This window comes from Bubalus kerabau, chromosome 1, assembly GCF_029407905.1.
Source record: "Bubalus kerabau isolate K-KA32 ecotype Philippines breed swamp buffalo chromosome 1, PCC_UOA_SB_1v2, whole genome shotgun sequence".
Classification (NCBI taxonomy): domain Eukaryota; kingdom Metazoa; phylum Chordata; class Mammalia; order Artiodactyla; family Bovidae; genus Bubalus; species Bubalus kerabau.
The window spans coordinates 93,311,744-93,325,185 of NC_073624.1; the positions used below are offsets into that span (position 1 = coordinate 93,311,744).

Genomic DNA, 13,442 nt, shown 5'->3' on the forward strand with positions numbered 1-13,442 from the left:
GTCATCGTCTTTCAGGGTTTGAAATAGCTCCACTGGAATTCCATCACCTCCATTAGCTTTGCTTGTAGTGATGCTTCCTGAGGCCCACTTGACTTCACAGTCTGGGATGTTTGGCTCTGGGTGAGTGATCACACCATCATGATTATTTGGGTCATATGATAGTTTTATTCCTAGTTTTTCAAGAAATCTCCATACCGTTCTCCTTAGTGGCTGTATCAGTTTATATTCCAGCAGTGCAAGAGGGTTCCCTTTTCTCCACACCCTCTCCAGCATTTATTGTTTGTACATTTTTTGATGATGGCCATTCTGACTGGTGTGAGGTGATAGCTCACTGTAGTTTTGACTTGCATTTCTCTAATAATCAGATATGTTGAGCATTTTTTCATGTGCTTATTAGCCATTTGTGTGTCCTCTTTGGAGAAATGTCTGTTTAGGTCTTCTGACCATTTTTTAATTGGGTGGTTTGCTTTTCTGATGTTGAGCTGCTTGTATATTTTGGAGTTTAATCTTTTGTCAGTTGCTTCATTTGGTGGCTCAGAGGTTAAAGTGTCTGCTTCCAATGCGGGAGACCTGGGTTCAATCCCTGGGTCTGGAAAATCCCCTGGAGAAGGAAATGGCAACCCACTCCAGTATTCTTGCCTGGAGAATCCCATGGACGGAGTAGCCTGGTAGGGTACAGTCCATGGGGTCGCAAAGAGTTGGACATGACTGAGTGACTTCACTTTGCTCTCCTATTCTGAGGGTTGCCTTTAAATGTTGTTTATGGTTTCCTTTGCTGTGCAAAAGCTTTTAAGTTTAATTAGGTCCCATTTGTTTATTTTTGTTTTTATTTCCATTACTCTAGGAGGTGGGTCATAGATAATCTTGCTATGATTTATGTCAGAGGGTGTTGTGCCTATGTTTTTCTCCAAAGTTTTATAGTTTCTGGTCTTACATTTAGGTCTTTAATCCATTTTGAGTTTATCTTTGTGTTGGTCTTAGGAAGTGTTCTAATTCCAGTCTTTTACATGTAGCTGTCCAGTTTTCCTAGCACCGCTTATTGAAGAGCCTATCTTTTCTTCATTGTATATTCTTGCCTCCTTTGCCAAAGATAAGGTGCCCATGGGTTTATCTCTGGGCTTTCTTTGTTCTTCCATTGGTCTGTGTTTCTGTTTTTGTGCCAGTACCATACTTTCTTGATGATGGTAGCTCTGTCGTATAGTCTGAAGTCAGGAAGGTTGATTCCTCTAGCTCCATTCTTCTTTCTCAAGATTGCTTTGACTATTTGGGAACTTTTGTGTTTACCTATGAATTGTGAAATTTTTTGTTGTAGCTCTGTGAAAAATGCCATTGGTAATTTGGTAGAGACTGCATTGAATCTGTTGATTTCTTTTGGTAGTAGAGGCATTTTCACAGTGTTGACTCCTCTTCCCCAGGAACATGGTATATCTCTCCATGGTTTGTGTCGGCTTTGATTTCTTTCATCAGTGTCTTAACAGCTTTCTGAATACAGCTCTTTTGTCTTCTTAGGTAAGTTTATTCTTAGGTATTTTATTCTCTTTGTTTTCTGCTTTGTATTCTTGTGTCTTCTGAAATGGCATGTTTAAAAAGGCATTTTCAGTAGCAATAATATGTAGAAAGTATAAAATTCCATCTTTGATGCTATCTGTATGTTTAATCTGTGGGATTACTACTTCTCTTAGTGTAGATTAAAAATCACTGCACTCTTCCATATGGACAAGAGTCCATATGTAGCTTCAAAAGCAGTTCCAGAAACAACAGGGAAGCACCAGATGAACTTGTCAGAATTTTGAAGTAATCATAATTAAGTCATATTGGAATAGTATTTGTATTAACATGATAGAAATAAAGTTTATATGAAGAAATAATACAGGGTAATAGGGACAACACTAAGATCTGATGAATGGACAAATAATATAAACAGAGCTCACACAGTTAATGGAGAATTTTAAAAATGTATGACAGTGTACCATTTTCCATCTATTGTGTTGTAATGACTTTAAAAAATTCCCATTGCTTTCTCATGTGCTTCTAGTGGACTACAGTTCTTTCAGAAAGCTTTAAATATTCATACTGCTTAACCAAGTAATTCTCCTTTTTAGAATGTATCTTGTGGAAATGATTTTGTTATGTTTATTTTAATTTTTTAATCAATTGGGCTGCATGACTTGTGGGATCTTAGTTCCCTGACCAGGGATTGAACCTGGGCCCCAGCATTGAAAGTGCCAAATCCTAAACACAGGACCATCAGGGAATTCTCTCTCTTTAAAAATTCTTTGAATTATGGAAAAATACACATAAAATAAGATATATCATCATAAGTATTTTGAAGTATAGCATTCAGTAGTGTTCAGTACATTACATTGTTGTGCAGCCAATCTACAGAGCTTTTTCATACCATTAAACAACAACTCTCCATCTCTCCCTCCCATCCCTGTTAACCACCATTCTTTGTTTCTATGGGTTTGATTATTCCTAAGTAACTTAAATATGTGAAAGCATTCAATATTTGTCTTTTGGGAACTGGTTTATTTCACTTAGCATTATGTCCTTAAAGTTCGTTTATATTGTAGCATGTATCACAATTTCCTTCCTTTTTAAAGCCGAGTAATATACCATTGTGTACATATATCACATTTTGTTTATTCACTCATCCATTGATGAACATTTTAGTTGCTTCTGCCTTTTGGCTACTGTATACAGGGCTGTATTCTGCCATGTACAGGGCTGTACAAATATCTCTGTAAGACCCTGCTTTCAATTCTTTGGATAGAGGCACAAATATGGGATTGCTGGATCATATAGTAATTCTATGTTTAATTTTTCGAGTTACTACCATGTTGTTCTTCCTAGTGATTGCACCATTCCACATTCCCAACTACAGTGCACAAATGTTCAGTTCCCCACATCCTTGCTAACCCTTATTTTCTGTTTTTTAATAAATACTAGCCATCATAATGGATGTGAAGTGGTATTTATTGTAGTTTTGATTTGTATTTCTCTAATACTTAATGAAATTGAGTATCTTTTCATTTTTTGCTAGCCAGCCTTTTCTCTTTTTATGTCTTTCCACATGATTATAAAACCTTTAAATTCTGCCTAAAACTTCTGCTGCTGCTGCTGCCAAGTCGCTTCAGTCGTGTCCTACTCTGTTCAACCCCATAGACGGAAGCCCACCAGGCTCCTCCATCTCTGGGATTCTCCAGGCAGGAACACTGGAGTGGATTGCCATTTCCTTCCCCAGTGCAGGAAAGTGAAAAGTAAAAGTGAGGTCGCTCAGTCGTGCCCGACTCTTAGCGACCCCATGGACTGCAGCCTACCAGGCTCCTCCACCCATGGGATTTTCCAGGCAAGAGTACTGGAGTGGGTTGCCATTGCCTTCTCGCCTAAAACTTCTACCAGTCTCTAAGTAGTTCTACTTGACATATTCCATCTCTCATAACCCACTTATTCTCATTCTTATCCAGCCTACATGTCCTGCAGTTGATTAGATCATCTAGATCTTTAGAAAGTCCTTAGGTATGATTTCATTCATTTATTCTGTTCAACCTTTGCTCAATAAATTCTCTATATTAAACTGTGTATCCAATTAGAAACTGTTCCCTAGACCGCAGAAAAGAATGCTTGTGTCCCTGCATATCATACTTTTTAAAAAAACATTTACCTAATATTTAGCTTCGGCTGTACTGAGTCTCGTTACTGCATGTAGGCTTTCTCTGTTGCTGACCGGTGTGGGCGGGGCGCTGCTCTTCGTTGTGGGCACAGGCTTCTTGCAGCGGCTTCTTGTTGCAGAGCAGAGCCCGGGATCAGTAGTGGCGGCACACGGGCTTAGTTGCTCCATGGCGTGTGCAGTCTTTCTAGACCGTGTCCGCTGCATTGGCAGGCAGATTCTTAATCACGGGACCTCCAGGGAAGTCCTGTCATACTTCTTGAGTGGGGTAGCATTTGAAAATGTAGTCATAATAATTTATGTTTGTATACCATTTATTAAATTTAAACATGATCATATGGGTCAAAACTCAAAAAAAATTAAAAGAATATGCAAGGAAAATCTTTATTCTCTTTCTATACCATAGCTACCAGTTGTCTTCCATGGAGGCAACCAAGTTATATTCTTTAGCACTTTTTATTTGCCATTTTAAAAGATTTTATCATTAGGTCACTATACACCCAAGAGCAGAGGTATAGGAACATGAGTCTGGATAAACTGAACTAAGCCTTTAGTACAGAAAAGCTCTGTTTTGTTCTTCTGAAAAAGTATGCATGTTAAGAAGAGAAATGTCACAAGATTTCTTGAAAATGAAGTTAGAAAGCATCTTTTAACTGATTTTTTTTTTCTCCTTACAGTTGATTATGGAAGATTCTCACAAGAGTAACACTTCAGAGACAGCACCTCAATCTGGTTCCACAGTTCAGGCAGCTCATATTTCTCATATTGCTCAACAGGTAAGGCAGGAACCAGCCAAAATATTGAGCCAGTTAGCAGTGTTTGTTATTGCAGATGAATCTGTTGTTTCAAGTCAATAATTACTAACATTCAAAAAAATAAGCAATAGAGAAAAACTAAAATGTTGAAATGTATGGAAGGAAGGAATATTTACATATGTTGTCAAGATGATTCAGTTTTATTATCTTTTCTACAAAATATACTTAGTGTTGTTTTAATATGTATGTATTTCTCAGAACTTGAGGAGATATTGATAAATTTCATGTGGTACATGATGAGTTTTTTTTTTTTTTTCAGACTAATTTTGTTGCTACATAAGAAAAATGAAAAATTATTTGGTTCGTTAGGCTAACTTGAAATAAAGAATAGTAGTTTCTGGGCTCAAACCATCTTCAGTTCAATATATATATTGTGGATATATAGAAAATATTTTTGCTTAACAGAAATTAGGTATATTCATTTGATAATTTAAATTGACAGACATGTACATTGCAGAACTGATTTTTTTGCTTTAATTTTTAAGTTAAAAAAAATTTTTTTTGGCTACATGGTAGGCGGGATCCTTAGTTCCCCGATCACGGGTTGAACCAGTGCCCCTTGCAATGGAAGCACAGAATTTTAACCACTGGTCCGCCAGAGAAGTCCCAAGAATTAATGATATTTTAAAAATTAGTTTATTTATTTTTGATTGTGTTGGGTCTTCATTGCTGCATGAGCTTTTCTCTAGTTGTGGAGATTTAGGGACTACTTAGGTTGTGGTTGGAGAAGGCAATGGCCACCCACTCCAGTACTCTTGCCTGGAAAATCCCATGGACAAAGGAGCTTGGTGGGCTGCAGTCCATGGGGTCGCAAAGAGTCGGACACGACTGAGCGACTTCACTTTCACTTTTCCCTTTCATGCGTTGGAGAAGGAAATGGCAACCCACTCCAATCTTCTTGCCTGGAGAATCCCAGGGATGGCGGAGCCTGGTGGGCTGCCGTCTATGGGGTCGCACAGAGTCGGACACAACTGAAGCGACTTAGCAGCAGCAGTAGGTTGTGGTACATGAGCTTCTCATTGCAGTGGTTCCTCTTGTTGCACAGCACAGGCTCTAGGGCGTGCAGGCTTCAGTTGGTACAGCTCATGGGCTCAGTAGTTGTAGCTGGTGGGCTCTAGAGCTCTGGCTTCAGTAATTGTGGTACACAGGCTTAGTTGCCCCATGGCATATGGGATCTTCCCAGACCAGGGATTGAACCTGTGTCCTCTGCACTGGCACGCAGATTCTTATCCACTGTATTTTTAAAATTTCAAATTGTCTGATCCATGCATCTTTCTTCATATACCTCCACCAAAACAACATGTGGCATATATTTAATGCAGCAGCAGATAAAGAGAATTCAGCCATTTTCTATTAACTCAAACATTAAGGAGATAACGCAGAAATGTAAAACAATGTCATTTCTCTCACTAACCTTGGGGGGAAATATTTAGTTTTATTAATTAAAATATTATGTTAATGTGTAGTGGATTTATGATTGTTATTTTAAAATGAACTATCAAATATTTTTAAAATATCATTTAAATCTTAAATGTAAGTATTAGATGAAAAGCTGACATAAATGGAAGTTCCCCAATAATTTTTCAGAGTATAAAAGAGATGAAAAAGGGGGAAAACTGAGCATCTAAAGGATTAATCCCTCAAGCTTGATTTATTCTTCTCTGTTATTTGGCTATATCTGTGAAGAATAACAATATTGTCTCCATGTAGGGCTGGAAAAACAGTGATAGAGTTTTTCAGTTACCTTTCTGTTAGTAGAGCCTGTCACAGATGTTTTAATTCAGTTCACTTACTTACACATTTCAGTAATTTTGGTTAGATGTGAATGTTTTCCAAGTTTCCTTAGAAGCACTTTTACAGAGATAGAATAAGTACACTTCTAGATCTTGAATAGTTTTATAGTGATTTTTAAAAATAATGACTTTGTATCCAAATCCTTGTTGCTTGACTGCTTTATTAGACTCTAAATTCTGTGAGGAAAAAGTATCTAATACAGTAATTATTCAGTAATTAAGTATAAGGTGGGGATATAGCAGTGAACAAAGGTTTCAGTTCTCATGGAACATATATTCTAGTATCGGAGAGAATAAAACATGTTAGTGGGTAATATGTGCTATGAGGCTGATAGAGCAGGATAGGAGGGATCAGTTCAGTTCAGTCGGTCAGTCGTGTCCGACTCTTTGCGACCCCATGAATTGCAACATGCCAGGCCTTCCTGTCCATCATGAACTCCCGGAGTTCACTCAAACTCAACATCCATCGAGTCGGTGATGCCATCCAGCCATCTCATCCTCTGTCGTCCCCTTCTCCTCCTGCTCCCAGTCGCTCCCAGCATCAGGGTCTTTTCCAGTGAGTCAACTCTTCACATGAGGTGGCCAAAGTACTGGAGTTTCAGCTTTAGCATCATTCCTTCCAAAGAACACCCAGGACTGATCTCCTTTAGAATGGACTGGTTGGCTCTCCTTGCAGTCCAGGGGACTCTCAAGAGTCTTCTCCAACACCACAGTTCAAAAGCATCAATTCTTTGGCGCTCAGCTTTCTTCACAGTCCAACTCTCACATCCATACATGACCACTGGAAAAACCATAGCCTTGACTAGACGGACCTTTGTTGGCAAAGTAATGTCTCTGCTTTTAAATATGCTATCTAGGTTGCTCATAACTTTCCTTCCAAGGAGTAAGCGTCTTTTAATTTCATGGCTGCAGTCACCATCTGCAGTGATTTTGGAGCCCAAAAAAATGAAGTCTGACACTGTTTCCACTGTTTCCCCATCTATTTGCCATGAAGTGATGGAACCAGATGCCATGATCTTCGTTTTCTGAATGTTGAGCTTTAAGCCAACTTTTTCACTCTCCTCTTAGGAGGGATAGGGGATTGTTAACGGGGATGGGGACTTGCCGTCTGATATAAGCTGGACAGAGATGTCCTATGTGTGGAAATATCTCTTTAATTATATGAACCAACAACTGTAAACTCAGAGACTGAACTGCATTTGGCATGGTTAAGGGATAGCAGGGCAGCCACTGTGGTGGGAGAGGCAGGTGACACAGGCGAGGCGGAGAGGTTGGGTTGGGAGGGAAGAATGCCAGATAATGTAGGCCTTGCATACTACTATAAGATGTTTGCCTTTTAATCTCGGTAAGATGAGGAACTTTTGGAGTAGTGTAAGTAAAAATGTAATCTGACTGATATTTTAATAGGATCATTCTGTCTGCTTTGTGGAGTAGAAGTAGGAAAACCAGTTGGGAGGCTGTTAAAGACGCTAAACGTGCATGAAAGACAGTTGTGGCTCAGACTAAGGTGAAAGCCGTGGTGGTGAGATAAAGGTAGACTCTGGGTGTAATTTGATTGTAAAGTCAACAGTGTTTGCTTTGGGATTGGATGTGGGTTTAGAGGAAAAAGGAGTTAAGATTGACTCTACAGTTTTTGACTTGAATAACTGTAATAATGGAGTCGCCATTTATTGAGATGGACAATACTGGAACTTTTTCTTTGTTTTTGGGGGGATGTTGCAGGAATTTGGCTTTTGGGCATGTTGAGTTTATGGTACTATCTGTATTAGTTTTCTGTGTTGCAGAACAAATCACTACAAATATAGTGGCTTAAAACAACATGTATTGATTATCTCATAATTTCTGGAGGGTCAGGCACTTCTTAGTTGGGTTCTCTGCTTCAGAGTTTCACAAGCTTCATCAAGATGTTGGCTAGGGCTGCCTTTTTATCTGGAGACTAGGACAGAGAAGAATTCACTTCTAAGCTCACTCAGTTTGTTGGCAGCATTCATTTTGTTGCAGCTGTAGGACTGAGAACTTCTTTTTTGACAGGCGTCCACCTTCAGCTCTTAGAGGTCACCTGCAGTTTGCAACTCAATATGGCAGCTTGCTTCTTTAAGTTCAGCAAGAGAATTAGAATGAGTCAGCTGGCAAGACAGGGCCTTATATAACATAATCAGGGGTGATACCCTATTCCTTTGCCATAAAACGTGACATAATCACAGGAATAACATTCCACCATCTTTGCCTTATTCTGTTGGCTAGAATGCATCGGAGAAGGAAATGACAACCCACTCCAGTGTTCTTGCCTGGAGAATCCCAGGGACGGAGGGGCCTTGTGGGCTGCCATCTATGGGGTCGCACAGAGTCGGACACGACTGAAGTGACTTAGCAGCAGAAGCAAGCTACAGATCCCTCTAACACTCACACAAAGGCATATACGCCAGAATGTGGAGACCATGGGGGCCACCTTAGAATCTGTCTGACAAATCATACAAGTAGACTTGTCCAGCAGGTAGTTGGATATATATGGTCTGGAGTCCAGAAGAGAGGTCCAGGCTAGAAATATAAATTTAGAAGTTCTAGATATATATATATATAGGTAATATTTAAACTCATGGAGTGATTTCTGGCTTCCTTTTAGGATGTAAAAAGCTGGAGAGCATATTGCTTCCACTGTGAAACAAGAATAAGCTATAGTATACAAAAAATCATAACTTCTCTCAATGCATTAGAAGTGGGATGTGGGCATGGCTCACCTGTAGCAGAGCACAGGAAGAAAGTAGGGCTTTCCTACGGGGGAAAAGAGAATTTAGCTAAATTTCTAATGAATTGCCAAAGTCTAAATGTAGGCTAACAAGAAATGACCCCTTGGGAGCTGCAAAACAAGGATAGGTAACACCCACTTTTAGGCTTTTCTCCAAGGACCTCCAAGAGTTGCTTATGAGAAAGATTAGGAAGCAAAGGATATAGAGAATGCCTTTCTAGGTGGTACAGGCCTGCCTGGACCCTTCATCCTTGTGGAAAAAAGCTTTAAGCAACCTGGGGAAGGGAATAAACCCAATTTTTCCATTATGGGTGGGAGAAGTGAAAAGAAAAAGAAAATCCATAAACCCTGAGGGAAGGGCAGAAAACTTTCCCAGGTTCAGATCATTAGTTTGCCTACTACTGGGAGAAAGCCTCACTTCCTGAGACTGAGACTTGTTCAGTTGCTAGGTCATGTCTGACTCCGCAACCCCATGGACTGCAGCACACCAGAACCAGACATCCCTGTCCTTCACTATCTCCCGGAGCTTACTCAAATTCATGTCCATCATGTCGGTGATGCCATCCAACCATCTCATCCTCTGTCCTCCCCTTCTCCTCCTGCCCTCAATCTTTCCCAGCATCAGGGTCTTTTCCAATAAGTTGGCTCTTGGCATCAGGTGGCCAAAGAATTGGAGCTTCAGCATCAGTCCTTCCATTGAATATTCAGAATTTCCTTTAGGATTGACTCCTTTAGTTTGATCTCATTGCTGTCCAGGGGACTCTCAAGATCTTCTCCAGCATCACAATTCAAAAGCATCAATTTTTTGTCACTCAGCCTTCTTTCTAGTCCAGCTTTCATATCTATATGAGACTACTGGAAAAACCACAGCTTTGACTATATGGACCTTTGTCTGCAGTGTGATGTCTGGTTTTTAATACACCGTCTAGGTTTGTGATAGCTTTTTTTCCAAGGAGCAAGCGTCTTAATTTCATGGCTGCAGTCACCGTCCACAGTGATTTTTGGAGCCCAAGAAAATAAAATTTGTCACTGTTTCCACTTTTTCCTCCATCTATTCGCTATGCAGTGATGGGACTGAATGCCTTGATCTTAGTTTTTTGAATGTTGAGTTTGAAGCCAGCTTTTTCACTCTCTCACTTTCATCAAGAGGCTCTTTAGTTCCTCTTTGCTTTCTGCCATTAGAGTGGTATCATCTGCATATCTGAGGTTTTTTATATTTCTCCTGGCAATCTTGATTCCAGCTTGTGATGTATCCAGCCTGGCATTTCGAATGATGTATTCTGCATATAAGTTAAATAAGCAGGGTGACAAGTATACAGCCTTCACGTACTCCTTTTCCAATTTTGAACAGGTCAGTTGAGACTAGGCCAGGATAACAGAGAACTTCCCCATCTGCCCTCATTCCTCCAAGCACGTAAAGCAACAGCAGTCTATCCCCTACCCTTGGGGAGTGCTAAGAGTTTAGAGAGACTCTGGGTCAGGTGTACAGAGAAAGCCTAAAGCTGAGGGTGGAGCAAGAACATTGAGAAAAACCCTCTGGCAAAACAGACCCCACCCTAAGCAGGTCGCAGCAGAGGAATTTGGAGCTGGTAGTGCACTTAAAGGGAAGCCAGTGTCTCAGAGGTAAAGAATCCGCCTGCAGTGCAGGAGCCACAAGAGATGCTGGTGATCCCCGGGTCTGGAAGATTCCTTGGAGAAGGAAATGGCAACCCACTCCAGTATTCTTGTGCGGAAAATCCTGTGGACAGGAGCCTGGTGGGCTACAGTCCAGAGGGTCTCAAAGAGTCGGACAGGACTGAGTGACTAAACACAGGAAGTGTACTTAAGGTAAGCTCCTGCATGGGGGCTTCAACTCCTGAGTGGATTGACTCATCCCCGCCCCCATCACCTCCACTAAAAGCCTGGTAAAAGGGAGGAGTGTGCCTATTTTTAGGCATAAATACTGTTTCCTCAGTCTCTACTCTCCTTACACATAATGTCCTTACACATGAAGCACATACAAAAAAGCAGGAAAAAAAAAATCACCCACTGTCAGAAGTAAAAATGATCAGTAGACTCAGGGTGACTCAGTTGTTAGAAATATCAGATAGTGAATTTAAAATAATAATATATTAGAGGTTCTAGTAGAAAAGGTGGAGAACATGTATGAACACGAGGTAAATTTCAGCAGAGGAATAGAAACTATGCAAGAGTCAAATGGAAATGCTAGAAATAACAATTGTGATACAGAAGAAGTATGTGTTAGGGTTTATTCATGCACCTGACACAACTGAGGAAAGAATCCGTAAACTTGAGGATAGACCAACAGAAGTTTTCCAAAGAGGAAACAGAGAGCAAAGGGGAAAAGGAAAACAGAGCACCTGAGGTCTGTGCCACAGTATCTCAAGGTTACTGGGCTTGAGTATAGTCAGAGATGAAATCAATGGATTTGATTCTGGGACTCCAACATTTGGGGTTTGGGGAGATTGAAATGGGATAGCCAAAGTGGGGGGAAAAAAATCAAGAGAGATTAGGATTTTGGAAATTAAGAATGAGGTGATGGTCAGCTATGTAAGTTGCTGCTGGTAGGTCAGATGAGGAGTAACAATAACTATTAATGTAGTTGATTTTCACTTTTCAAGGATTCTGTATTTGCAAATTTACCTACTTAGTAAAATTTGTTTGTAAGCCCCAAATCAGTATGTACTTTTATGGTCATTAGTGGACATGTGAGTTGTAGTGAACAATATGAGTCACTTTCTCAGTTGAGGCCGAATAATGGCAGTATTTTGTCTTACGTTAGCTCTCATACTATAAACTGTTCTCTTTGTGGTCTAGTTATTGCCTTGTTTTTCATATTACGGCGCTTTTTGTTGGTGATTTTGCTGTTTAAAATGGGTTCTAAGCCTAGACCTTAAGTGTTAAGTGCAAGAAGGTTGTGATGTACCTTGTGTAGAAAATAAATGTGTTCGATAAGTTTCATTCAGGTATGATTTGTAGTGCTGTTGACTGTAAGTTCGGTGTTAATGAATACTGTGTTCCAGACTGCTACAGTAAAGCTGATACTGCAATAAAGCCCAAGTCACACAAAGTTTTTGGTGTCCCAGCACATTTAAAAGTTATGTTTATAATGTATTGTAGTCTGTTAAAATGTGCCTTAGCATTCTGTTTAAATAGAGAACATACTTTAATTAAAAAATACTTCATTGTGGGAATTCCTTGGTGGTCCAGTGCTTAGGTAGGTTAAGTAGGTAGATTGGGGATGAGCTATTCTGAAAGTTTTCTTTTGATCCATTATTTTTCAGTCAAATAAAACATTTTGAGAACATAGGTGGACTAGGGATATGCAGTAGGATTGTTGGAAAGCATTAACAGTCCACTTGAGGTTAGTGATCATGAACTTACAAGTGAGACCATTAAGTTCAGTATGTTTTTTTTTCTCCAGTTGGATTCAGATACTTAACTTGTATACCAGTTACAGGCATAGAGTATGTGAGTTAGCAGGTTGCTGTTTAGTCCAGAGACTACAGCAAAGCAATAAAAGACAAGGACATTGAAGGTGTATGTGACACAGTGATAATAATGCTGGACCTTGAAATTTAAGCTGTGTAAGGAAGAAGTGGGGACTTGATGGGGTCGAAAGCAGGGAAAAGATGCAATGGATTATAGGTTTCTGTGGAGTCCAAGGATTGTCAAGATTCCAAATCGTAGAGTTAATGAAGGCAGAAAGCGAAGAAGAATTAAAGAGCCTCTTGATGAAAGTGGAAGAGAGTGAAAAAGTTGGCTTAAAGATCAACATTCAGAAAACTAAGATCATGGCATCTGGTCCCATCACTTCATGGCAAATAGGTGGGGAAATGATGGAAACAGTGAGAGACTGTATTTTTGGGGGCTGCAAAATCACTGCAGATGGTGACTGCAGCCATGAAATTAAAAGACGCTTGCTCCTTGGAAGAAAAGTTATGACCAACCTAGCCAGCATATTAAAAAGCAGAGACATTACCCACAAGGGTCTGTCTAGTCAAAGCCATGGTTTTTCCAGTAGTCGTGTATGGATTTAAGAGTTGGACTATGTTAAAGAAAGTTGAGAGTCGAAGAATTGATGCTTTTGAACTGTGCTGTTGGTAAAGACTCTTGAGAGTCCTTTGAACAGCAGGGAGATCCAGCCAATCCTTACTAAAGGAAATCAGCCCTGAATATTCATTGGAAGGACTGATGCTGAAGCTGAAACTCCAGTACTTTGGCCACCTGATGCGAAAAACTGACTCACTGGAAATAATACCCTGATGCTGGGAAAGATTGAAGGCAGGAGGAGAAGGGGCCGACAGAGGATGAGACGGTTGGATGGCATCACTGCCTCAATGGACATGAGTTTGAGTAGGCTACAGGAGTTGGTGGTGGACAGGGAAGCCTGGCGTCCTGCAGTCCATGGGGTTGCA

At 40.1% G+C, this 13,442-nt stretch overlaps 1 protein-coding gene across 2 annotated transcripts in view; it reads left to right on the top strand.

Moving 5' to 3' along the window:
• Window positions 1-13,442, top strand: part of ATF1 (activating transcription factor 1) — a 65,045-nt gene that overhangs the window by 3,308 nt on the left and 48,295 nt on the right. For both annotated transcript variants that reach the window (XM_055583439.1, XM_055583443.1), the window contains exon 2: window positions 4,348-4,446. In XM_055583439.1, coding sequence (XP_055439414.1) covers window positions 4,354-4,446 — 93 coding nt within the window. In that variant the 5' untranslated portion in view covers window positions 4,348-4,353. The remainder of the gene's footprint in view (window positions 1-4,347; window positions 4,447-13,442) is intronic.